General features: G+C 54.0%; 2 protein-coding genes and 1 pseudogene across 5 annotated transcripts; all 3 read left to right on the top strand.

Moving 5' to 3' along the window:
• Positions 1–1,281: 1,281 nt before the first annotated feature.
• On the top strand, positions 1,282–9,946 carry ZNF205 (zinc finger protein 205). Of its 4 annotated transcripts, none has more exons than XM_043456294.1 (7): positions 1,282–1,407; positions 2,102–2,242; positions 5,888–6,101; positions 6,351–6,442; positions 6,817–6,934; positions 8,361–8,462; positions 8,722–9,946. In XM_043456294.1, the coding sequence occupies exons 2-7, from the start codon at positions 2,186–2,188 to the stop codon at positions 9,786–9,788; spliced, it is 1,650 nt and encodes a 549-aa protein (XP_043312229.1). In that variant the 5' UTR covers positions 1,282–1,407; positions 2,102–2,185; the 3' UTR covers positions 9,789–9,946. The 4 variants fall into 4 exon arrangements, with proteins under 4 accessions (XP_043312229.1, XP_043312228.1, XP_043312230.1 ...); XM_043456293.1 differs by having other exon boundaries at positions 8,358–8,462; XM_043456295.1 differs by having other exon boundaries at positions 1,282–1,655.
• Positions 9,947–17,488: 7,542 nt separating this feature from the next.
• LOC122432916 lies at positions 17,489–20,436 on the top strand (annotated as a pseudogene).
• On the top strand, positions 20,394–24,421 carry ZNF213 (zinc finger protein 213). Its single transcript, XM_043456321.1, has 5 exons — positions 20,394–20,792; positions 21,407–21,530; positions 22,220–22,284; positions 22,489–22,612; positions 22,936–24,421. The coding sequence occupies exons 1-5, from the start codon at positions 20,394–20,396 to the stop codon at positions 23,592–23,594; spliced, it is 1,371 nt and encodes a 456-aa protein (XP_043312256.1). The 3' UTR covers positions 23,595–24,421.
• The last annotated feature ends 823 nt before the right edge of the window (positions 24,422–25,244 follow it).

Genomic DNA, 25,244 nt, shown 5'->3' with positions numbered 1-25,244 from the left:
AACCCTCTCTGGCTTGAAAACAGTATTGGCTCTTGATACAACTTTGTTCTCTTCTCTTTACCTTGAGGATTAAAACACCTGAAAATACTGACCAGAACCAAACTCTGGGGGTAATTTTTCTTTCATTAAAGTGATCGTAGAATCCCTCAGAATTCTAGGACTCCTAAAACAAGTTGAACTCCACAAGCAGAATTGCAAACCCAAAATGCTGCAAGGGCCAAGTGGGGAACCAAAGGTGGTAAACTGAGAGCAGACCCCTAATGGGAGGACTATGGGTATAGGGTTGCTCTGGTTCTGCTTTCTCAAGACAGTCAATCTTATGGGGACTCTCCAAGGGGGTGATACAGGGGCCAGCGGTGTCTGTCTTCCTGGGTGACGTGGATGCATCTCGGAGGACTCTGATGGGCAGAAGGCAGGGGGCCTGGGAACGTTTCCAGGAGGAATCTTCCTGGTATTTGACTACAGGGCTGACCCTCACCCCTTTCCTGACACCCGGTCTCCTGTGCCCTGTTAAGGAGGGATGGGTGCTTTGCCCCAGAAGGTGAAGCATAGTCTCTGCTCTCCATTTTGGGAAACTTAGTTCTCAGGGTCCGAAGGAAAGACAGAGGTGGAGGGGTGAACTATGAAGCCACCAGGATTGTCTGAGGGTTTGGGACCCCGTACTGGGTCAGGGGTGGCTGGCTCAGGCCCCTGTGTCACTTCTATCCCTAGCCTTGAGAGGGAGCTGGGGGTGGGGGGAAGGTGTCTTAAAAAAAAAATCAGATTAATCCCACATCTTTCCAAGGTGTAAGGCATGTGGGGTAGGAGTGGGTAGAGAGTTGTTCCCAGGTCTCTCTGTTTCCTAGGATTGCTCTTAGGCAGCGAGACCTCCATGCCAGCCTTGAGGTGAACTCAGGACCTGCTGACCACTCTGGGAGCCTTAAATGAAATCCAAGGATATCTCCACGGAGACACGGATAAGACCTTCAGAAACTGTACTGAAAAGGACCACCGTGTCCCTCCACTGGGCAGTGTCCGTCCTGTAAGGACAGCTGCAAATTTGAAACGTTCTCAAATATCAAAATCCTTTGACAAAATCTATGTTCCCGCTTTGGCGCCCCTGCTTGGCTGGTTTCACGAGTACAGGCAGGGTAAAGCGGTCGTGAGCCAGCAAGGAGAATCTGGGGAGTCGTCTCCCGGCCGGCCGAGAGCAGGTGCAGCCGGCCTTGGGACCCCAGACCCGGAACCCTCCAGGCTGGGAACCCTGTAGGGCTGCAGCTGCGCGGGGAACGGGATCTGGGAGGGACTTCCTGTCGTCCCTAATCCCAGTCTCCACCCGGCTCTCTGCGCCCGGTGCAGGCTGCGGAGACTCCCTTCCCCGGGGGCGGGGGCCCCGCCGCCCGTAGCGCCCCCTCCGCCTCCAAGTCGGTGAGAGCGGGGCTGGGAGGGCGCCTGGATCCCGAGAGCCGCGCGGGTGGCCGGCTGGCAGGAGGGGCCGGGGTCAAAGGTGGAAGGCTACGGGCTGGCGGGGAGAGGAGGAGGCCTGGACCGGGTTCGGAGAGAGGAAGGACATCATTCGTGCGGGACCGTGAGCAGGATGGACGCCCGGCCCGGGCGGGTGGTTGCAGCCGCAGGGAGGGCTGCTGAGAGCGGGCGGCTCAATTTCGGGATCCCAGGTGGGACCGAGTCAGGTCGAGCGCAGGGGGTGTGTGTGTGTGTCCGGGGCCGGGAGACGCTGGGGCCTCGATTCCTCCGCCGAGCTGGCTACGGCGGGCGGGGCCCCATTCAGCACCTGTTTGGTAGCATCTCTGCAGATCTTTACGCTCCTGGTGACGGGAGATATAGATTCCAAATTCCCCCAGCTTTCCCTAACCCAGCTGCTCTGAGATTCGGAGTTGTTGCTTCAGCGATAAAGGGGATCACAGAAAACACCATTCAGTCAGAGCGAGGAACCAAAAACAGCTTAGAGAGGGAGGCCGTTGGAGGGCGTCCGGGGGGCTTTATGTCCGTTTGGGGCCAAGGATGGGTCTGGGGCCGAGGATGGGTCTGGTCCCGCGTGGGGATTTCAGGGCTTTCAGGGGGTGTCCAAGAGACGCTGGCTGATTTCCGTCTGCTCCTCCAGGCTCCTGGCCAGAAGCTGGAGGGGGCTTGGCCAACACGAGCACCAAACGACTCAACGGTGCTTTCTGGCTCTGAGATTTAAAAAATGTCTGCAGACGACGGAGGCATCCGAGCTACCCAGGACAAGGAGGGAGGCCGAGAGGTACCAACCAGGTGTTGGGAGGGGGAGGCATGCACTGGAAGGATTGGAGTGGGAGGGGATTTTCAGGGCAGGGCATTTGAAAGAGTTATCTCTGAGGGAGCAAGGCTGGTAGATGGGTTCTGGGGTGTTGAAGAGAAGGAATGATGGGAAATACCTTCCACCTGGGAATGGCCTTCTATGGGACTGATTTGCTTTGCCTGGTGAAATCATAGTCAGCAGACCAAAAGCTACATAAGATGGTAAGGGAGTTGCAGGGGGGTCCTACAGGTGGGATTTGCTCCAGGCAAATGAGCACATGGCAAGCCTCACCCCTCTGCCTGGGTGCCCAGCTCCTCTCACTCTGGCCTGAGCACTTAGTCCTTCCTGTACCTGTGTGTGTGTGATAAACAACCTGAGGGAGGACCAAGGTCACCAGCCGTGGGGGAACCTGAGTCAGCTGCAGCCGAGTGTGTGACCTTGCACAGGGCCCCTGGCCTCTGGGAACCAGATGTGTCATCTGTAAAGTGCGGATCATGTGCCTGCCGTGCCCACCTGTCTTGCCAGGTGGTGGGGAGGCTGGGAGAAGTTAATAGGCAGGGGAGTCATCTGTGTGCAGCTCGTCAGCCTGTAGGAGCTCATTACTGCAGCTTGTAAACCAGCACCACCCACAGCAACTAGATCCTGGGTCACAGAAACATGGAACTCCTCAACTAGGATTCCAGTGGCTGCAAGTGCAAAGACAAATCAAGTGTTTTTTTTTTCTGTGTTCATATCATAGAAGCACAAAGAATTTTTTTCCGCTGCTCAGTATCCCTTCCATCATGCCTTTGTAACACGCAATGGGCCTCATAGGTCCATAGCATTCTCTGCTGATGTTGGATTCTGTCAGCTCCTACTAGAGAGTGATAATAATAATTACCAGCACTGGTCTTTGTTCATCCAGAACTTTCTGGAGAAGGTAGCTCTTGTGTGTTACCAGTGCGGAGGCAGAGCAGCTGGGTCTCAGAGGTCGCCTGGCCCAGGCATTTTGACTCCGGGCTTGAGGTGTTTCTTGTCCAGACCCTAACCTATACCCAGGTGGGCGGGGTGGTGGAGGAATAGACTTAAGTTCCCAGCAGGAGGCTGGCTGGTGCCCAGTGCTGTGGGTGAGATGAGGCCTCACAGGACCTCCCAGTGCAAGGCAAGTGACTTTCCCCAGTGCTCTGCTCTGCTTTGGGCTGAAAGGCTAGTGACCAGAGGTTATGGATTTCAGCCCCGACAGCCTGACTCCAAAGCCTGCCCCTCAGCCTCCCAGAGGGCTGGGCCCTGAGGCTGCTGTGAAGGGGACAGAGAGGGCCCTGGAAGTCCCATGGTGGGAGGCAGTGCTGAAGGGGACGAGCCTGGGAGTTTTCTTTGCATCAGACCTAGGTGGATGCAGGGACTCAACACATTTAGAGGTACCCTTGGACTTTTTCCAAATCAGAAATTCCAGCTTCTCTGACCAATTGAGTAAGGCCTGAAATGGGCCAAGGCCACAGGCCTTCCTGTCACTTTCAAGAAGTGGTTGCCCTGGAGGTGACTTGTGGGTCAGCTCCACTTGAGTTCCAGTCTCGGTCAAGTCACTCCCAGCTCTGTGACCTTGGGCCATTGTCTGATCTCAGCGTCTGGGTGTGTTAGGTTCCTGTGTTTGCTGTAACAAGGGACCACAAAGTGGGTGGCTTAAAACAACCAGAATTTATTCTCTCACACATATGAAGGCCAGAACTCCAAAATCAAGGTGTCAGCAGGACCCCTCCCAAGGCTCTTGGGGAGGATCCTCCCTGCCTGTCAGCTTCTGCTGGCTACAGGTGTCCCTGGGCTTCTGACAGCATCGTTCCAGTCTCTACTAACAACTTCACGTGGCTTTGCCTCTGTTTCTATGCTCTCTTTTTTTCTTGTTTTGTTTTGACTTGTGGGGTCCTAGTTCCACGACCAGAGATGAAACCCTGGCCCTTGGCAGTGAAAGCTTGGAGTCCTAACCACTGGACCACTAGGAAATCCTTGTGTCTTCTCCTTATATACAGACACCAGTCACTGGATTTAGGGCCCAACTGATTCCAGGATGATTTCATTTCAAGATCCTTAACTCATTACATCTGTGCCGAGTTGCTTCAGTTGTGTCCGACTCTTTATGACTCTATGGACTGTAGACTCCATTACACCTGAAAGACCTTTAATCCAAATAAGGTTCCAAGTAGACATGAATTTTGAGGGAACACTATTCACCGGACCCAACCACGCTGTTTCTTCATATATTCAGTTCAGTTCAGTTCAGTCGCTCAGTTGTGTCCGACTCTTTGCAACCCCATGAATTGCAGCACGCCAGGCCTCCCTGTCCATCACCAACTTCTGGAGTCCACCCAAACCCATGTCCATTGAGTCGGTGATGCCATCCAACCATCTCATCCTCTGTCGTCCCCTTCTCCTCCTGCCCTCAATCCCTCCCAGCATCAGGGTCTTTTCCAGTGAGTCAGCTCTTCGCATCAGGTGGCCAAAGTATTGGAGTCTCAGCTTCAAAATCAGTCCTACCAATGAACACCCAGGACTGATCTCCTGTAGGATGGACTGGTTTGATCTTGCAGTCCAAGGCACTCTCAAGAGTCTTCTCCAGCACCACAGTTCAAAAGCATCAATTCTTTGGAGCTCAGCTTTCTTCACAGTCCAACTCTCACATCCATACATGACCACTGGAAAAACCATAGCCTTGACTAGACAGACCTTTGTTGGCAAAGTAATATCTCTGCTTTTTACTATGCTGTCTAGGTTGGTCATAACTTTCCTTCCAAGGAGTAAGCGTCTTAATTTCATGGCTGCAATCACCATCTGCAGTGATTTTGGCGCCCAGAAAAATAAAGTCAGCTACTGTTTCCACTGTTTCCCCACCTACTTGCCATGAAGTGATGGGACCGGATGCCATGATCTTTGGTTTCTGAATGTTGAGCTTTAAGCCAACTTTTTCACTCTCCTCTTTGACTTTCATCAAGAGGCTCTTTAGTTCTTCACTTTCTGCCATAAGGGTGGTGTCATCTGCATATCTGAGGTTATTGATATTTCTCCCGGCAATCTTGATTGCACCTTGTGCTTCCTCCAGTCCAGTGTTTCTCATGATGTACTCTGCATATAAGTTAAATAAGCAGGGTGACAATATACAGACTTGACGTACTCCTTTTCCTATTTGGAACCAGTCTGTTGTTCCATGTCCAGTTCTAACTGTTGCTTCCTGACCTGCGTACAGATTTCTCAGGAGGCAGGTCAGGTGGTCTGGTATTCCCATCTCTTTCAGAATTTTCCAGTTTATTGTGATCCACACAGTCAAAGGCTTTGGCATAGTTAATAAAGCAGAAATAGATGTTTTTCTGGAACGCTCTTGCTTTTTCTTAGAGAATAACAATCCACACTGCTCTGGTAGGTGTGAGGCTCACGTTGGGAAGAGGCATCTGCCCCGTGGGCACCTGCAGGGCCGTGCCCAGCCTCCCTTCCTTCCCCCATGGTCCTGCCCGCTGGTGGGTGTGAATCAGGGTGTGCAGGTCTCAGGGACGGAGAGGGGAGCAGGGCAGCCTTGCACTTGGGCGTACGCTCCGCCACCGCGGGGTCTGCCTCTGTGTCTCCCATCCTCCGTCCCAGTGCTGATGCTGCTGTCATTCCTAGACTCCAGGTCATGGGCATTCTTGTCAAGAAATGCTCTCTGAGTCAGAGGGGACAGTGCCTCTGGGAGAGGCCCGGGAGTCACCCCACATCAAGATGGAGCCAGAGGAGCTGCACCCTGAAGGGATGTCGCAGGAGGCCAGAGCTCAGGGAGTGCGGGGCTGGATGCCCCTAAGCCAGGGCGCTAAGGAGAAAGTGTGTTTCCTGCCTGGAGGAGGTGAGACAGAGAATGGGAAGAGGGGCCCCTTCCCTGCTCCTAGCCCAGGTAGGGAGACCCAGGGGTCTGCCCCGCAGAGGCTGCCCCACTCACCCTGAGCCCACTGACCCTCCTCTCGGGTCAGGTTGGGGGTGGAGTTGGAGGCAGCGGGGGGAGGGGGCCCTGGTGGACCTGGCATTCGCTCACTCCCGGGAGCAGGAGGGCCAAGCAGGGCCAGGTGGCCGCCTGAGGACCTCTCTCCCCTCTCAGCCCTCCCAGCCCCCCAGATTCCTCTGCTCTCCCACGAGGGGAGGACCAGAGACCGGCAGATGGCTGCGGCGCTCCTCACCGCCTGGTCCCAGGTAAGTGTCCACGTCCAGGGCTGGAGGAAGAGCCAAAGGACGTGGAGGGACAGCGTCCGTGACGGAGCTGTGCTTCGGATCCGAGCGCTGAACCTGAGGGTGGGGGCCAGAGATCCTGAGCTTTGGAAGTGGTGCTGGAAGGGAGTCTTGCTTTTGTCCTCTGCTGGCCACAGTCGCATGGTTCTTGCCCCCAAAAGTCTTCCTTAGGCAGCTGTCCTGTTTCACCAGCAGACCCAGGGCGGGCCTCACCCCAGTCAGCAGGATGGGGGTTCAGGTCCATCCTTGTCCTGGCACCACTGAGCGCCTCCACCACATCCCAGTGAGTCCCGGAGAGGAGGCATGTCCTGGAGAGGGGGCCTTCTGTGTTGTTTCAGATGCCAGTGACCTTTGATGACGTGGCTCTGTACCTCTCCCGGGAGGAATGGGGGCGGCTGGACCACACCCAGCAGAGCTACAGGGAGGTCCTGCAGAAGAGGAGCGGGCTGTCCTTGGGTAAGGGCTGGGGAATCAGAGCTGGGCCCGTCTACCACCACCTCCTCCCCCTTTTCCAGGTCTTGAATCCCCTCTTGCAGTTCATCCGGACCTTGCTGTCCTATAGAACCTTTCTAGTGGTGGATGTGTTCTTTCTGTGCCGATGTGGTAGCCACAAGCCAGATGTAGCTAGTGAGTCCTTGAAATGCAGCTGGAGCCACTGAGCTCTTTTATTTTAATCAGCTCAGATTTGAGTTGAAGTAGCCACGCATGGCCAGCGGCTGCCATGCTGGACAATGCCTACCTAGAGACTGCTTCTCTCTAGTTCTTCCCTAGCTCCTTCCAGTAGCTCCCCTTTCTCTCCTCTCCAAGCCCAGCTTCAGAGGTGTCTGAGCAGAAGCTTGGTTCTGGGCTGGGCTGCAGGCCCAGGGAATGGGGAACTGTGCCAACTGGTCCCTCCAGGCCTTTGACTCTGAGCTGTCACATCCCCCTCCCAGGCAGCATCCTCTTCTCAGAGGGGCCTTGGTTCCCTCGGTTTTTCTCATGGTGAGTAATTAAGTCCCAGGGCTTTGACTGCTCAGTTTCAGACTGTAGTTTTCATGACAGAATTTTATGAGGGTTTATGGGAAAATCAGAGCGTTCATTCATTCATTTGGTCAGTCAGTCTGTCTGCCAGTGCATGCGTGTCTGTTACACACCTGCTGGTCCTGGTGGAGCCACAGACTGGGTGATTCCACCCTCTGACTTTTGTGGTGGGCCTCAGGATCACAGCAGTGGCTCAGCTTACGCCTGTAATTATCTCAGGTTTGCTCGCCACCCAATGTTGGGACTCTCCAGGGCCTTGGCCAGCAGGTCCAGGCAAGTCCTGGGAGATCAGAGGGAACCAACCTCCACTTGCAGCCCCATGGTGGGCCTCATGAATGCCCTAAACCACCCATTGGTCCACATATTCCTTCCCTCCCATGGGGCTTGGATCAGGTCATGAAGCCCAGGGCCCCCTCTGCTGTCTTCCTGACTTGACCAGAATTCCTAGGCCCTCAAACCTGGAGGACTTGACAAATAGGCCGTTGGTCCCTGATTTCTGGGTGGTTGGTGTCCCTGTCTGTCTCACCCCAGCCCTCCCACCAGCCTCTCTCTGCCCACTGCCCCTCCCCCAGGAGCCCTGTTTGTGGTCCTGGGAAAGTGCAGGAGAGGAAGACTGCATCTGGATTCTCACTGAGGGGGCCACTGCTGGGGGCTGTGTGACACACGGGTGGCCAGCCCTGAGAAGAGTGGATGATGCCTGGGAAACTGCGTCCTGAGAGGGTGTGGCCATCTGGTTTTGCCCTGTGTTTGCAGAGCTGCACCCCCTCTTTCAGTCCATCATCTCTCTGGGGGGTGGGTGCTGGTATCTCCCACTGTGCAGCCCAAAGGGCCCTGACTGAGCGCAGCATCTCTTTCCAAGCAGGGTTTCCCTTCAGCAGACCTTTCTGGGCCTCTCAAGTGCAGGGCAAGGGTGAGGCCCCGGGCTCCAGCAGGCAGTTGGGACATGAGGAGGAGGAGAAAAGAGGTGCGTGCAGAGGGGACAGGTGGGCGGGGCAGTGGGGTCTTGGCTGTCACTCTCCGATGCCCCAGGTCAGCGCGGGCTGTTTCCTGTGGGGTGCAGACACACAGCCCCTCTTGGGGTGGGGCCACCTGCCTCCCCTCCAGTGTGGAGGTGGCTCTTGCTTCCAGGGTGCCCCGCAGGTGCTTGCCCTCATCTCCATCTCCAGGACTCCCCTGGGGCCCTCATGAAAGCCTCTCTCTTGCTGGAAACCCTGTTTATCCAGGAGCAGTGGAGGCAGACAAGGAGGAGCTGGCTGCGTCCCTGGGAGCCCTTGGCGATGTCAAGTCCTTCAAAAGCAGAGTGGGAAGAGCCCAGGTAGAGGCTCCGCGGTGCGGGCAGCGAGCAGCCAGCGGCCAGAACTCAGGGCCAGCCAAGGACGATGTGCAGCCCCGTCCCGTGGAGGAGGCACAGCCAGAATCAGCCCCGCCTGACACCGACCTCCCGAAAACCCAGGAAGGCCACTTCCCAGAGCAACCCAGAGAGGGGGGCACGGCCGCCCCCAAGAGCGGCGAGGAGGGCCTGGCGCTGGACAGCGAGGCTGGCAAGAAGACCTACAAGTGTGAGCAGTGCGGCAAGGCCTTCAGCTGGCACTCACACCTGGTGACGCATCGGCGCACGCACACGGGCGAGAAGCCCTACGCCTGCACGGACTGCGGCAAGCGCTTCGGCCGCAGCTCACATCTCATCCAGCACCAGATCATCCACACGGGCGAGAAGCCCTACACCTGCCCGTCCTGCTGGAAGAGCTTCAGCCACCACTCGACGCTGATCCAGCACCAGCGCATCCACACGGGCGAGAAGCCCTACGTGTGCGACCGCTGCGCCAAGCGCTTCACCCGCCGCTCGGACCTGGTCACCCACCAGGGCACCCACACGGGCGCCAAGCCGCACAAGTGTCCCATCTGCGGCAAGTGCTTCACGCAGAGCTCGGCCCTGGTCACCCACCAGCGCACCCACACCGGGGTCAAGCCCTACCCGTGCCCCGAGTGCGGTAAGTGCTTCAGCCAGCGATCCAACCTCATTGCGCACAACCGCACGCACACCGGCGAGAAGCCCTACCACTGCCTCGACTGCGGCAAGAGCTTCAGCCACAGCTCGCACCTCACCGCCCACCAGCGCACCCACCGCGGCGTCCGGCCCTACTCCTGCCCGCTGTGCGGCAAGAGCTTCAGCCGGCGTTCCAACCTGCACCGGCACGAGAAGATCCACACGGCGGGGCCCAAGGCCCTGGCCATGCTGATGCTGGGCGCGGCCGGGACTCTGGCGGCACCCCCGCCTGCCCCTACCTAGGAGGCTGGGAGGGAGGGGCCGGGGCATCTGCTGTGGGGGTGTGACCTGGGAGACCCAGGAAGGGAGGCGGGGAGGTGCTGGCATGGGGGTGGCAACACGGGAGGAGCTCGGATGAGGACCAGGCATGCTCGCCGCAAATTAAAGGCCTTGGAATTCAAGCGACAGCCTATAGCTTCCTTTCATGGGGCCCTGGAAGCTGATCCTGGACTCGTGGGGGAAAGTGGAGACTCCCAGGGCAACTATGCATTCTTACTCAGTCCTCTGAGAATGCACCTTCCTCCCCAGCCTTCACCTGGCTTGGGAACCATTCCAGAATCTAGAGTTTTTCAACCTGAAGCCAGCCGGCCACTTCCACTGCTGTTGTCATTAGGTATTCCAACTGAGCCCTGGACCCTCCCATGGCTCTTTTCCTAGGGAGTTGGGAGCAGGGCAGAGTCAGCATGGGAATTCATGCTCAGTGTCTTCTGCCTACCTTGTCTCCTGTCTCAGGCACTGGGGCCTGCATTTTGTGGCTGCACATTTTCACCTGCATGCTGGGGTCCCAGCTTCAATCCAGTGAGGATTTCTCACTTACCAGGGACCCCCTACCTCTCCTGGTCCTTTCTGAGGCTGATGCCATCTCCCTCTCCTACTTCTCACCTCCTTGGCCTCTGCACAGTTCAGTCCAGTCTCTCAATTGTGTCTGACTCTTTACGACCCCATGGACTGCAGCACGCCCGGCTTCCCTGTCTATCACCAACTCTTGGAGTTTACTCAAACTCTGTCCATCAAGTCCGTGATGCCATCCAACCATCTCATCCTCTGTCATCCCCTTCTCCCACCTTCAATCTTTCCCAGCATCAGGGTCTTTTCAGATGAGTTGGTTCTTCACATCAGGTGGCCAAAATATTAGTTTTAGCGTCAGCATCAGTCCTTCCAATGAATACAGGACTGATTTCCTTTAGGATTGACCGGTTTAATCTCCTTGCAGTCCAAGGGACTCTCAAAAGTCTTCTCCAACACCACAGTTCAAAAGCATCAATTCTTTGGCACTCAGCTTTCATTATAGTACATGTCCTTTGTAATTTGTCCTGCCTGAGTCTGCCTGACTGTTTTACCCTTCAGTTCAGTTCAGTTGCTCAGTTGTGTCCGACTCTTTGCCCTTGGCCTTGATAAAATGACAGAGTGCCTGATGAACTATGGACGGAGATTTGTGATATTGTACAGGAGACAGGGATCAAGACCATCCCCAAGAAAAATGCAAAAAAGCAAAATGGCAGTCTGAGGAGGCTTTACAAATAGCTGTGAAAAAAAGGGAAGTGAAAGGCAAAGAAAAAAGGAAAGATAGACCCATTTGAATGCAGAGTTCCAAAGAATAGCAAGGAGAGATAAGAAAGCCTTCTTCAGTGATCAGTGCAAAGAAATAGAGGAAAACAATAGAATGGGAAAGACTAGAGATCTCTTCAAGAAAATTAGAGATACCAAGGGAACATTTCATGCAAAGATGGGCACAATAAAGGACAGAAACTGTATGGACCTAACAGAGCAGAAGATATTAAGAAGAGGTGGCCAGAATACACAGAAGAACTGTACAAAAAAGATCTTCATACCCAGATAATCACAATGATGTGATCACTCACCTAGAGCCAGTCATCCTGGAATGTGAAGTCAAGTGGGCCTTAGGAAGCATCACTACAAACAAAGCTAGTGGAGGTGATGGAATTCCAGTTGAGCTATTTCAAATCCTGGAAGATGATGCTGTGAAGGTGCTGCACTCAATATGCCAGCAAATATGGAAAACTCAGCAGTGGCCACAGGACTGGAAAAGGTCAGTTTTCATTCCAATTCCAAAGAAAGGCAATCCGAAAGAATGCTCAAACTACTGCACAATTGCACTCATCTCACGCTAGTAAAGTAATGCTCAAAATTCTCCAAGCCAGGCTTCAGCAACATGTGAACCGTGAACTTCTGGATGTTCAAACTGGTTTTAGAAAAGGCAGAGGAACCAGAGATCAAATTGCCAACATCTGCTGGATCATTGAAAAAGCAAGAGAGTTCCAGAAAAACATCTATTTCTGCTTTATTGACTATGCCAAAGCCTTTAACTGTGTGGATCACAATAAACTGTGGAAAATTCTGAAAGAGATGGGAATAGCAGACCACCTGACCTGCCTCTTGAGAAACCTATATGCAGGTCAGGAAGTGACAGTTAGAACTGGACATGGAACAACAGACTGGTTCCAAATAGGAAAAGGAGTACATCAAGTCCGTATGTTGTCACCTGCTTATTTAACTTATTTAACTTATATGCATCATGAGAAATGCTGGGCTGGATGAAGCACAGGCTGGAATCAAGATTGCCGGGAGAAATATCAATAACCTCAGATATGCAGATGACACCACCCTTATGGCAGAAAGTGAAACTCAACTAAAGAGCCTCTTGATGAAGGTCAAAGAGGAGAGTGAAAAAGTTGGCTTAAAGCTCAACATTCAGAAACCGAAGATCATGGCATCCGGTCCCATCACTTCATGGCAAGTAGATGGGGAAACAGTGGAAACAGTGGCTGACTTTATTTTTCTGGGCTCCAAAATCACTGCAGATGGTGATTGCAGCCATGAAATTAAGACGCTTACTCCTTGGAAGGAAAGTTATGACCAACCTAGACAGCATAGTAAAAAGCAGAGACATTACTTTGCCAACAAAGGTCCGTCTGGTCAAGGCTGTGGTTTTTCCAGTGGTCATGTATGGATGTGAGAGTTGAACTGTGAAGAAAGCTGAGCGCCAAAGAATTGATGCTTTTGAACTGTGGTGTTGAAGACTCTTGAGAGTCCCTTGGACTGCAAGGAAATCCAACCAGTCCATCTTAAAGGAGATCAGTCCTGGGTATTCATTGGTAGGACTGATTTTGAAGCTGAGACTCCAATACTTTGGCCACCTGATGCGAAGAGCTGACTGACTTATTGGAAAAAACCCTGATGCTGGGAAAGATTGAGGGCAGGAGGAGAAGGGGATGACAGAGGATGAGATGGTTGGATGGCATCACCGACTCAATGGACATGGGTTTGGGTGGACTCCAGGAGTTGGTGATGGACAGGGAGGCCTGGCGTGCTGCAGTTCATGGGGTCGCAAAGTGTCAGACACAACTGAGCGACTGAACTGAGCTTGATGAAATTATATGAAAACTTCAATCCCTAACCACTGGACCTCCAGGGAATTCCCTGGCCCAAGTCCTTGCCAAAGGCATAATGCCTTCCCCGGGCCGGGCCGAGGACTTCGGCTGATTCAGCACTGCGATAGCCTGAGAATCTCCTCCGAAACTCGTGTGACCTCGCGGAGTCCGCGGTCTGGAGGTCGCCTCATATCCAGGAGGACCGGTTCCGTAAGGTCCCGCCCTTCCCACGTTGGCCTTTGCCAATCAAGTGTTGAGGCGGGGCTAAGGGGTGGGCTCCAGCAAAAGTGACCAATCACGACCGAGGTTTGTTCTCTAGGCACTCCCTCCCCTTCACGCCCCCAAGCCGCACGGTTGCCTGGCAACTGGTCGACGCTTTGGGCTTTGGAATTTTGCCTTTTCCGCTCCGCACAGGCTCCAGGCTACCACCGAGACCCGAAACCTCCTTCCGTCCTAGAGAGGGGGCGGATAGAAGGCGAGGCCCGGGCCACAGCCGCTTCCAGCTTAGCTTCTCGCGCAGAGCTGAGACTTGCTGCTGCCCAGAGACCACATGAGGCCCTGGTAATAGCTGGCCTGTGCACGGTACCCGGCGAGTCGTGGCCCCGGCACAGAAGCTCAGTTAGAGCCCAGACGCCTCCAGCCGGCATTCTAACACCTTCTGAGCCTTAGAGCAGGGCCTAACTGGGCTGCCTGAAGAGTCGGGCGTGGAAACGGTCTGAAGGAGACCTTGATTATTTTGCTGGGAGCCGGGAAAAGTGAGGCAGTCCATGCTGGAGGGGGGACGTGGTGATGAGTGGCGCGCAGGGGTGGATGGTAAAGGGCGAGGAAACGTTAAATAGGGGCTTTGCTGCATTCACTCCTTCATTTTTCAAATACGAAATGAAAACGTGCCTTCCAGGTCCTATGCTAAATATCGAAGAATAAGCGATGAAAAAACCAGACAAGATCCGTGCCCTCAAGGGGTTCCACTCTAGTAAGGGGGACTAGCAAGCAGTGTAAACGTATAAATGACATATGCATTACTTGCAAGTAGTGACAGATGCCAGAAAGAAAGGAACCGGGTGAAGTAAGGGAGGATGTTAGGTACTGGTTGTCGGAGACGGCCTCTCCCAGGAGGGAACGTTCAGGCTTTGGGGTTAGGACCTTCCAAGCTAGGGGAACAGAATGAATAAAAGCCCTGCCCTGAGGAAAAGATTGATGTTCCAGGAGTTGAAATGACACCAGTGGTGGAAGGGAGGGGTGGGGGTTGGTTAGAAAGGTGAGACTTGCGAGAAGCTGTGGCCTGAGATTTCTCCCTGGTGTCTTGTGTGAAGGGTGGAGGACCGGCAGTTATGAAGATGGTCCGACCGTCCGCATTCTTATGCTTCTCGGCCATCCTGAGATGTGTGATCAGGCGGCAGGTTTCCTGCCTGGGTTGCAGAGGCAGGATTCTGTGGCTTGTGCCTGTCACCGCCTGGAGCTAATGCCAGTTTTTCTGTTCTCAACTAACAAAGCTCCAGGTGAGCCATAATGATTAAGCTCCAACAGGCCACTGACCAGAACAAGCCGGGCTCAAATCTTCCAGGGAAAGTGGAAAAGTTGCCTGGGAGGTCCTTAACTCCTGCTGTCTCTCAGGCATGAGTCCTCTTTCCTGTGGCATGACCGTTTGACAGGCTCTTAGTGATGCATAATTCCCTGAGAATAACCATTCTTTATTGAATGTTTCCTTGTGTTATAAGTTAGTATTGGACTAAGTGGTCTATGTGTATTCTCTCATTTATTTAATCTTTATAACAACCCTATGAGATAATGAATCAGGATTCAGTTCAACTGCAAATAATAGAGACCCAAAATAAAGATGATCTTAAAAAAGACCGAAGTGAATTTCTTTTTCTTTTTTTTTCGAAGTGAATTCCTTAAGACAACACCTGGAGGTGGGCTGGAGATAGCTTATGGCAGGACTGGCATGGCAACCCTAATCCACAAAGTCAGTAGAGACCTAGACTCCTCCAAGCCTGCTGCCTCACCACCATTAAAGTCTCACCTCACCGACCCCAAACAAGCAGTGGGACTTAACCATATGTGCCAATTTTAAAAATTTTAACCAAATGGGAATATTATGTACAACTTCATGTTAATAAATCTGAAATTGTTGATGAAAGAGATGACTTTCTAGAAAAATCATAATAACAAGATTTTGTCAAGATCACATAGAAATTCTGAATATCCAGTATCCCATAGAGAAATTATAAAAGTAAAAAATATGTATTTTTACCATTTTTTTTTTAAGACTGAAAGAAAATCTGATTTTAGCTTGGGTTTAGATTTGACAGGAAAGGCACTAGGACCATTGTCAATTTTCCAGTATGCTGGGTGAGAAGACAGACTCAGGTCAAAGGATTTGAACATTATTTGCTTGAGATGGGGAAATTAGCTACCCCTGCATAAAGTGCACACTATGTGTGCATGCATGTACTTAGTTGTGTCCGACTCTTTGAGACCCCATAGACAGTAGCCTGCCAGGCTCCTCTGTGCATGCAATCTCCCAGGCAAGAATAAACTCTTAGCAGGCAGTAATGCTAGTTAGGGTTTACATTCTGGTTAAAATAGAGATCCAAAATAAGAGTGGCTTAATCTCAGTATCTATTTCTCTCTTACACCATCATCTAGGCCTAAATCCACCCACAATAATCAGGAATCCAGGCACTTCCATCTTCTTGCTTTGACACCTCTAGCATCAGTGTCATCTGCATGGGTCCATGCCCCCATGTCCAATTCCTGCTAGCAGTTGGGAAAAAGAGAGTAGGAAGACAGAACCCCTTTCTAGTAAGATACATACAGCACATCTGCTCATGTATCATTGTCTTCAATGTAACTACATGGTCATACTTCAATGCAGGAGACTGGGAAATATATATTCAATATTCTTAAGGGCCATATGCCCACTTAAAACTTACTTTTGAAAGGGAAAACTGATACTGAGGAACCACTAGAGGTCTTTCTTCTTCAAATGAGAATAGATGCTCCATAATACAAGCATGGAAATATATATCAGAGACAAACAAAAAGTATTTTCATTACCCAAGCCAATGATGCCTGTTGTGCTGAATTTTTTCAATACTTATTTCTTTTTATTCATTCATTTATTATTTTTAGCTGCACCAGGATCTTAGTTGTGGCACGTGGGATCTAGTTCCCTGACCAGGGATCGAACATGGGCTCGCTGCACTGGAAGTCCAGAGTCTTAGCCATTGGACCAGAGGGAAGTCTCTATCCTGATTTTTATCACTTTGGGAGTTCTGGACAATGCTCTAAGACAAAGAAAAATAATGAGTATAGATTTTAGAAATGAATATAACTTTTGTGCAAAGAAAAATTTTACTCTTTACACTATATATTTTCTAACTAGAAAAATAAACTAAAACTATCAGAAGGAAAAGAAAATGCAATAAGATGGGTCAGCTTCAATATATATATATATACGAATAATTTACAACTACAAGCAATGCCGAATAGAGTATTTGGTAGGTGTGCCGGCTATTAATTTATTGTCTCTCAGACCCCCCAGTAAACCCTTTTGGTCCTGCTTTGTGATAACGGAGCCGGATTCTTAGACGTTTCTTCTTTGCCAGCCAACTAGATGTTAGTCTTTGTCAGCAGAGGGCGTTGAAAGAACACTAAGGCCACAATGGAAAAAAATGTCCTGTGCCGTTTTCCACTGGGGCCAGTAGGGGGCGGCGAGGGAGCCCAATGACATCCACGTCATCAGTCTTAATAGAACAGGCTGGGCTCGTGCCGTCCAGTAAGTTGCTCAAACAAATACAGAAAGATGTATGCAGTAAAGATCTACAAATACAGAAAAATGGACACAACCTAAGTGTCCACGAGTAAGAGACTTTAACTGGAATATGGAAATTTCATGCTTTGGAATACTGTGCAGCTTGCAAGATACGTTTTATTCATAAATGCTGATTTGGAAACATACCTTCGATAGACTTTTGAGCCAACGAAACATTACTTAAATAGAACGGTTCCAGATTTATATTAGAAATATTCATAGAAGTAGAACACTGAAATATTAATAGTGTTTATTTCTGAATGACCTTACTAGAGATCCTTTCAATTATTTTTATCTTCAGTTATTCAACAAATATTGTGCCGGGCACAATATTTTAGGTGATGGAAGTAAAGCAGTGGAAAGTCTGATCTCATGAAAATTATAGTCGAGTAGTGGATTCAAATACTATACAAATACATCAGGTAATGATAAAAGTTAGGAAGAAAAATAAGGCAGGTCAGAGGCATAGCAGCGAGGGGAGGTAGGGGGCAGGAGCTGTTTACATAGGGTTAGGAAAAACCACTTTGATGGAGTGCCACGTGAGCTAAGTAAGGAAGCTAGCTTTGTGGATATGGACACCTTGACAAGTTTATTTTCTTGCCTACACTAAGGATGCAATTCATGCATAATCAAACAACAACCAGACAAGAAAGGATTTTCCACTTCAGAAAAATATTTTGGAGCCTCAAGCCGAGTAAGAGGGTGGGAGCACGGACAGATGTACAGTTTTTCCGATGCGGTCCCCCTGCTTCAGATTCTCCCGAGCGCGGAGAGCCCCGCTGTCCTTCAGTCAAATCTATCGGTGGCCGAAGGCGGGGCTCGTTCGGGGTGATCGTCGCCGACGGCCGCGTCCGGCTGAGAGACCCTGGCCGACTCTCAGGAACAAAGAATCGCCGCCGGAGGTCCCCCGCCCCTCACTGAACTGCTTCCCCAGCAAGCTCCACGCTCCACTAAGAGCGGATGAAGACTTGGGCGGGACCCTAAAAGCTATAAAGGAGTTTCCGAGCGCCGAGCTTCAGCTCCTGGACCACCGTCCCCTCAGTCCTCGACCCACTCCGGAGCGGGAAATGCCGAGGACGGAAGGAAGAGTCCGCTTCGGAGTATCCCTTCCGGCGGAGCTGGCGTCCCACTCGTAGCTGGGATAAGCCATGTATCTGCCCGCCAGGCCAGTCTTGGCTTCCCCTTTACGCCCTTCACGGGCCAGAGGAGCACAGAAAAACTGAAACGGAAGACAGTGCGAGTCTCCTCAGCCTGGGGGAATGGGTGTGGCTGCGTTGGGTCACTGCCTTCTGATTGGCTATCCTTGGGAATTCTGCCCATTCATTGGCCACCCGTCAGAAAGAAGGCGGGTAGAGTGGGAGAACGGCCTCCTGGGGAGTGTAGTGCTTAGTGCGTGCCTCGACGCGTGCGCTATGTCGCTTCCCGGCGGGCCCCGCACGAACTTCCGGCGCCCGAAGCAGGCGGCGGAAACTGGGATCGCCTGGGCGGCTGTGGGCGGTGTGTGTCTAGAGAGGGGCGGGACCGGCGACGCGGCCCGCCGGGCTCCTTAGGTTTAGTACGGGTCTCTGGGCGGCCCGGCCCGGCCCCCATAGGAGGTATAGGCCGAAGGGGTCGGTGGAGGGGCCGCTTGGAGGTGCGGAGGGGAAAGCCTGGGGCGTCGCTTCTGCCGCCCGCCCCTCCGCCTCTCATCTCCGGGCAGGCAAGGCTCCTGGGACCCTGGCGGGGCTCCGGCCGGGTCCGCGCTCCCGACTGCCGAGTCCTGCTCAGCGACTCTGGTGAGTCCCTGGCTCTCTCCGAGCGGAGCCTCCTCCTCGGTCACCGGAGGATGAGCGTGGAGAGCGTACCTTTCAGGGGTGTTGTAAGCAGTAGGAGAATAAAGTAAAGGACGTGCTTCGCGTGTAGTAGAAAAGAATTGGAAACGATCTGAGTGCCTCGCTCAGCTGGGGTGGGTACTCATTGAGAAACAAGTATATCCGTACTGCAGGATCTCCTGGAGTGGCTGATGAAGAAGCATTGTTAGGTAGAAAGGCAGATTACTAAATCGTGTTGCAGTAAGAACTGATTTCTGTAAAAACACGCACAAAGCACTCCCCTCCCCCCCTCTCCCCCCATTTCTGTGGATACATTTCCAGTAATTGCCCCGGGAAATATTTGGGAGGTCAGCTCTCAAGACTGTTAATGGGGGAGCAGCTGCACGTGGAAGGGAAGAATTTCTCTTTGATGTATTACTGTATTGTTTAAACCCCCCCTTTTATTATAATGGTTCATAATCACTTTTTTTCTTGAAACGAAAAGCAATTAAAGGGCTTCCCTGGTGGCTCAGTGGCGAAGAGTCTGCCTGCCAGTACAGGAGACGGGTTGGATCCCGGATCCAGGAAGACCCCACAGGCCCCAGAGCAATTAAGCCTGTGCGCCACAACTCCTGAGCCCACATGCCACGACACATATAGCCCCTGTGCCCTAGAGCCTGTGCTGGGCAACAAGAGAAGCTAGTTCAATGAGAAGCCTGCTTAGGGCAACTAGAGAGTAGCCCCACCAATCTCCACAACTAGAGAAAAGCCGGCGCAGCCAAAAGTAAAATAAATAATTAAAAATACTTTTTTAAAAAGCAATTGTAAAAACCCAAAATACACACGTTTCAGGACTGTCGTGTAGAGTTGCAATAAGGTGTAAGTATGTGTCATGTTCGTGTGTATCTATGGATAATGGATGGCTCCAGGTGGTGTCTGTCTTATGGAATTAAGTTTTCAGATTGAGAAAGATAATACAACACATATATTGTATAACAATAACACTACCAGGAGAATCTGGGACAACACTCAGTAATCAAAACATTAGTTTAAAAAAAAATTTTTTTTTTGGGAAGCACCACCAAGTTTGCAGAATCTTAGTTCCTCAACCAGCGATTGAACTCAAGTCCCTGGCAGTGAAAGCATCAAGTCTTAACCACTGAACCACCACAGAATTCCCAGTTAAAAGAATTTTTTTTTAATTAAAGAATAATATACAGAAAATACATCAGAAGTTCAGCTTGAGAGAAGGAAATGGCAACCCACTCCAATATTCTTGCCTGGAAAGGTCCATGGACAGAGGAGCCTGGCGGGCTGCAGGCCATGAGGTTGCATGACTGAGCATGTGTGCATGAGGGTGGAGGGAGATGGGTTGGTAGCAATAAAGTGGTAGAACGGAAAAAAAAAAGTTCAGCTTGATGAATTTTTATGAACTGAACAAATACATTAATATTTCTGCCATACAACATATGAACATTTACATTACCTGGGATAAAAGGAGATTATAAATATGCTCGTCTCACGTCAGTAGACCAGGTGGTGAAAACCTGGGATTTGGGGATTTTGGAACTGAGGATAAGGGGCCATGGGCCTGTATAGGTAGGAGAGAGAGAGAAGTGTGAGCTAAAGATCAGAGGAGTGCCTAGAAAAGGCTTCAGGGTCAGGTGGAATTGGAGCTAGAGCCCCTGGACGTCCTTCCAGGCTGGTGCTTGCTCATATTCCACCCCACCCCCACTTTCTTGCTCTTTCCCCAGGAGTGCCCGTCCAGATGCCAGCCCCACTGGGGAACCCTCTGGGAGACTGAAGACCCAGGCTGAGGCTGACTGGCCCTGAGCCCTAGGCCAGGGCGATGGCAGCCCCCCCAGAGCCTCAGGACCAAGCCCCTGAGGAGGGAGAAGGGCTTCTGATCGTGAAGGTAGAAGATTCCTCTTGGGAGCAGGACCCTGCCCGGCCAGAGGACTGCGGGGACCCAGAGGTGTGCCGCCGGCGCTTTCGGCAGTTCTGCTACGGGGATGTGGGCGGGCCCCACGAGGCCTTCAGCCAGCTCTGGGAGCTCTGCTGCCGCTGGCTGCGGCCCGAGCTGCGCACCAAGGAGCAGATCCTGGAGCTGCTGGTGCTGGAGCAGTTCCTGAATGTGCTGCCCGTGGGCGTCCAGGACTGGGTGTGCCAGCGGTGCCCGGGCAGTGGCGAGGAAGCTGTCGCCTTGGTGGAGGACCTGCAGAAGCAGCCAGTGAAAGCTTGGTCACAGGTGAGAGGCCCCGTCCCACATCCTGGGCGCACCTGGATGGCACGTAAACTGAGGAGAGCTAGCTGTCTCCCTAGAGATGAGTCCTCGACGGGTCAGAGGCGGGGGTGGGGGAGGACACGGAGAGCCGAGGGAGTGTCCATGGGAACTTGTCATAATGTGTGGCCTTTCTGAAAGACACCGTCCAAGTGAATCTGGTTTCTTTTTGGTGACTTTGGAGGGTAGCAGCAGGACCAGAGGGGGCATGTTCCAAGAAAGCAGCTTTTAGCTCCACAGGATCTGCAAACGTTTATTTGTGTTCTTGGGAAGCATCTGGGGAGATGCTGATGTGTTGCCGGGGAGTGGGGTCCTGCCCTTGACAGGAAGGTCTCCCACCACGGCCCCTTGCTAAGTGGCTCTCTGACTCTGGCCTTTGGAGGCTGGTCCTTGCCTCGTGCTTGGTCAGGGACATAGCACTGCCTGGTCTGTCTTCTGCTCTTCCCGGGGGGCCCCGTGCTGACCACCTTGCCCACCCCCAGCCTCCTGAGGAATGTGTCCTATGTCTCCTTCCCAGGGATTAAACTCTGTCTCCCCGGTCTGGTCTCGATGCTGATGAGCGTGTTGTGGTTCCTGCACAGGATATGCCCTCAGAGGGGGTGGAACCCGAGGCTGCAGTCCAGGGGTCCCAGGCCCAGGGGCCTCCCCGGAGGGCGGGGACACGAAGCCGGCCACCTGTACCCTGGGAGCCGCACAGCCGTGGTGGTGAGTAAGCTTGAAGGTGGCAGAATGGCTGGTCAGGGGCCTGAGTCCTTCCCAGGCGTTGCCCTAAGGGGAGCAGGTAGGGTGTTTCTGTTCCAGGAAGGCAAGGGGTGTGTGTGTGTGTGTGTGTGTGTGTGTGGTGTATGTGTGTGCAAGGTGTGTGTGTGCATGCAAGGATTTGTGTATGGGGTGTGTGTGTGCAAGGTGTGTGTGTGGTGTGTGTGGCGTGTGTGTGTAAGCCATGTGTGGTGTGTGTGTGTGTGTGGCATGTGTCTTGTGTGTGTGTGTGTGACGTGTGTGTGTAAGCCATGTGTGGTGTGTGTGTGTGTGTGGTGTGTGCATAGCAGGTATGTGTGTGTGGCATGGGTGTCTGTGTGGTATGTGTCTGTGTGGCATGTGTGGTGTGTGTGTGTGTGGTGTGTGCATGGCGTATGTGTGTAGCGTGGGTGTCTCTGTGTGTGTGACATGGGTGTCTGTGTGTGTGGCATGGGTGTGTGTGTGGTATGTGTCTGTGGAGTGTGTGTGGCGTGTGTGGTGTATGTGTGTATCTGTGTGTGGCGTGGGTGTGTGTGGCATGGGTGTCTGTGTGTGTGTGGTGTGGGTGTCTGTGTGTGTGTGTGAGAAGGACAGCATGTGAGAGCCCTTGCTGCCGGCCTGGGCTGGGCTCTCTGAGGCTCCCTTCTTCCCCTCAGCCCAGCTTCCAGCTCTTAAACAGGGGAGCACCAGAGAGACGACAGATACCTGCTTTGCCTCTGGGGTGAGTTACCCGTCCCTTTGTCCCTCTGACGCTGATGAGTCCCTGAAATGGGTCTCTCCTTCTCACCAAGGCCTCCTCCATCCATCCTTTTCCTGCCAGGACCCATCCTGTTCCCATCCCAGCGCCCTTCCTATCTCCACCCATACCTGCCTGGGGAGTCCTGAGCAAGGCAACTCTGAGCTGGGCTTCCTCACCTCATTCTAGGGACCTGTGACATTTGGAGACATTCCCTTTTATTTCTCCCGGGAAGAATGGGGGTCCCTGGACCCTGCCCAGAGGGATCTCTTCTGGGACATAAAAAGGGAGAACTCTCGGAACGTTGCCCTGGGTAAGCATTGGGCACAGCAGGGGCCGGGTGGGATCCCAGGCATAGATTGTTTAGGCCTGTAGTTTGTAAGTGGAAGGTGAGGTAGATCGGTCAGGTCTGTAGTTAGTAAATACCTCTGCTGCGGAAGCCTGGCAAACCCCTTGGGTGCTCCAAACGGCTTCTCTGCCGTCATTTTCTCATGTCCCCGTTGCACAGAGGCTGGCCTGCTGGAGCGCAGGGCTGTCAGCCTGAGCGCCCAGGCGCTAGCCCGGAGCCCCGTTCCCACTCCGCTGTGGCCCCGGAACCGCGTGGCATTTAAGAGGCTGCCTACTACCCGCTTGCAGGTTTGGGGCACAGGAGCCACAGTGAGAGGTCCCAGCTGGAGAAGGTGGTGACGGCGCTCCCGGACCAGGCTGCTGGCGACGAGACCACATCTTGGAGGCCAGAGGAGGCCGAGGCCTGGGAGGGCGGAGCCCGGCCGGGGGCGCCCCGGGGGCGGGGGGCAGGGGCGCGGCGGGGCCGGCCGCCCACACGCCGGCGGCAGCTCCGGGACCTGGAGGCCGAGAAGCCGCACAGCTGCGGCCAGTGCGGCAAGCGCTTCCGCTGGGGCTCCGACCTGGCGCGCCATCAGCGCACGCACACGGGCGAGAAGCCGCACAAGTGCCAGGAGTGCGACAAGAGTTTCCGCAGCTCCTCGGACCTGGCGCGCCACCAGGGAGTGCACACCGGCCAGAAGCCCTTCTCCTGCGCCCAGTGCGGCAAGAGCTTCAGCCGCAGCGCCTACCTGGCTGACCACCAGCGCATCCACACGGGCGAGAAGCCCTTCGGCTGCAGTGACTGCGGCAAGAGCTTTTCGCTGCGCTCCTACCTGCTGGACCACCGGCGCGTGCACACGGGCGAGCGGCCCTTCGGCTGCGGCGAGTGCGACAAGAGCTTCAAGCAGCGCGCCCACCTCATCGCCCACCAGAGCCTGCACGCCAAGATGGCCCAGCCTGTGGGCTGAGGGCGGGAGCGGCACCCCCCTATCCGAATTCACCGTCTCAGCGGCGGGCTCCCCACTCACAGAACCCGCCGGCCCTGCCCTCCTGGGACCCTGGCTGACGCCCAGGGCATGCAGTCCCCTGTGACCTCGCTGCCAGACTTCTAATGCTCTGAGGTTTTTCTTGCCCCTGGTTTTCTGGAGCCCCAGCACATTGCAGGCGGGTGGGCTGAGAACAGGGGAGAGGGAAGTCTGAGGACTCAGGCAGGGCCTGGAGCCCCATTGCAGAGCCCCCCTCAGCCCTGCTTGGCCCCGTGGCTCTTTGTTCCCAGCCTCTGGGCTGGGTCCATGGGCCAGGCCTTCGGTCCTGCCATCCTGTGCCTTCCGGTGGGAGGGAGGCTAAGCCTCAGGGTGCTGCCGGGGTCGGGCGAGGGATCAGCCCACACCTGTGATGTGGATCCTGGGCTCCACCCCTTTCCATCGCCAGGCTCTGGCCTGTCCCAGCAGCCCAGAAGCTGCCCGCCTCTGCTCTCAGCCAACCTGCCTCCGGCTGAGTTCCCGAGAGTCACCCTCCACCAGCTGGGGAGGGCGGTGTGGGCTGTAGGGACAGAGGCCCACTGTGCAGACTAAGAACAGGGCTGGCCGAGGCCCGCTGCCCCCCACTCCCCTGGGGTCTCGAGGTTTACGGTACTTCACGCTGCTGCTCTGTCCACACATTGTTGTTGACGCCTGAGGCGCTGCAGTCCCTGCAGAAGGGCATTCACAGGGACTGACCACAGGCCCTCCCAAGGAGCTGGCCCAGCTGGCCTTAGAAGGGCAGCAGAAAGGTGAGAATAAATATGAAAACTTCCTCCGAGCTGCTCTTGTTCTTTAGGTGGCCGCTGGGCCGGGGGGGCAGGGGGGCCTGGGCCTCCTGACCTGGTGGTCCTGGTAGCCCGTGGTGCTGGACAGTCATCGGGTGGGGCCACCGTCTCAGCTTCCGGGCGGCCTGGGCCCCAGGGGCATCCCCGTGTCAGCCAGTGCCTGCCCCGTCTGAGGACAGCTCGGTGGGACAGCTGGCACACCCCTCCTTACCCACAGGAGAGTGGGCGGCTAACTGGGAGCTAGGGTTTTCACCGGGGCCCTCCCTCTGTCCCTTGATGAAATCAGACAGCTCGGACCCCATGACTAGTCAGGGCAGGGGCTTGTGCTGCCCACGGGGGCCCCGGAGCTCTCAGCTGGACCCTGTGCTCAGACCCCTAGGGAGGGAGTGCTGCTGAGATGGAGCGGGCCCCGTGCATCCTTTCACATCTGACCCTCCCCTGCCTGGCCCGGGCCCGGGCCCCTGTGGAGCTGGTGGGTGTGTGCTGAGATCACCTTCTACCCCGCCAAGGCCTTTGCAATTCAGCAGGTGGTGGCCTCGGGGCCACCTGCGAGACTGGGGGTGAGCCGAGGAGGCAAGATGTGTTGTCCCCCAGTCTGTGCGCCTGCCTCTCTGGCCGCCATGTAACCCAGGCTTCAACCCGAGGTCGCTGGATGGACCCCATTTCCCTGATGAAGCCACGGGGCTCTCCCTGGAGAGCAGGGTTCAGCCAGGGGTTCCTGTCTCTGGGGCGGTGCCCTTCGCTGCTCCCCATGCCCCCAGGCTGGCAGTTGCGGTGTGGGCAGGCTCCCATACGTGCCCTGAATGAGTGA

This window comes from Cervus canadensis, chromosome 32, assembly GCF_019320065.1.
Source record: "Cervus canadensis isolate Bull #8, Minnesota chromosome 32, ASM1932006v1, whole genome shotgun sequence".
Lineage (NCBI taxonomy): Eukaryota > Metazoa > Chordata > Mammalia > Artiodactyla > Cervidae > Cervus > Cervus canadensis.
The sequence above is the reverse complement of the archived record's forward strand: the minus strand, read 5'-3'. Positions and strand labels throughout refer to the sequence as shown.

Coding starts and splice junctions, on each gene's coding strand:
- ZNF205 (XM_043456293.1), top strand. CDS start 2,186: ATGTCTGCAGACGACGGAGGCATCCGAGCTACCCAGGACAAGGAGGGA. Junction 6,443..6,816: donor TCCTCACCGCCTGGTCCCAG/GTAAGTGTCCAC, acceptor GTGTTGTTTCAG/ATGCCAGTGACCTTTGATGA. Junction 6,935..8,357: donor GAGGAGCGGGCTGTCCTTGG/GTAAGGGCTGGG, acceptor TCTCTTTCCAAG/CAGGGTTTCCCTTCAGCAGA.
- ZNF213 (XM_043456321.1), top strand. CDS start 20,394: ATGGCAGCCCCCCCAGAGCCTCAGGACCAAGCCCCTGAGGAGGGAGAA. Junction 20,793..21,406: donor CAGTGAAAGCTTGGTCACAG/GTGAGAGGCCCC, acceptor GTTCCTGCACAG/GATATGCCCTCAGAGGGGGT. Junction 21,531..22,219: donor GGAGCCGCACAGCCGTGGTG/GTGAGTAAGCTT, acceptor TCTTCCCCTCAG/CCCAGCTTCCAGCTCTTAAA.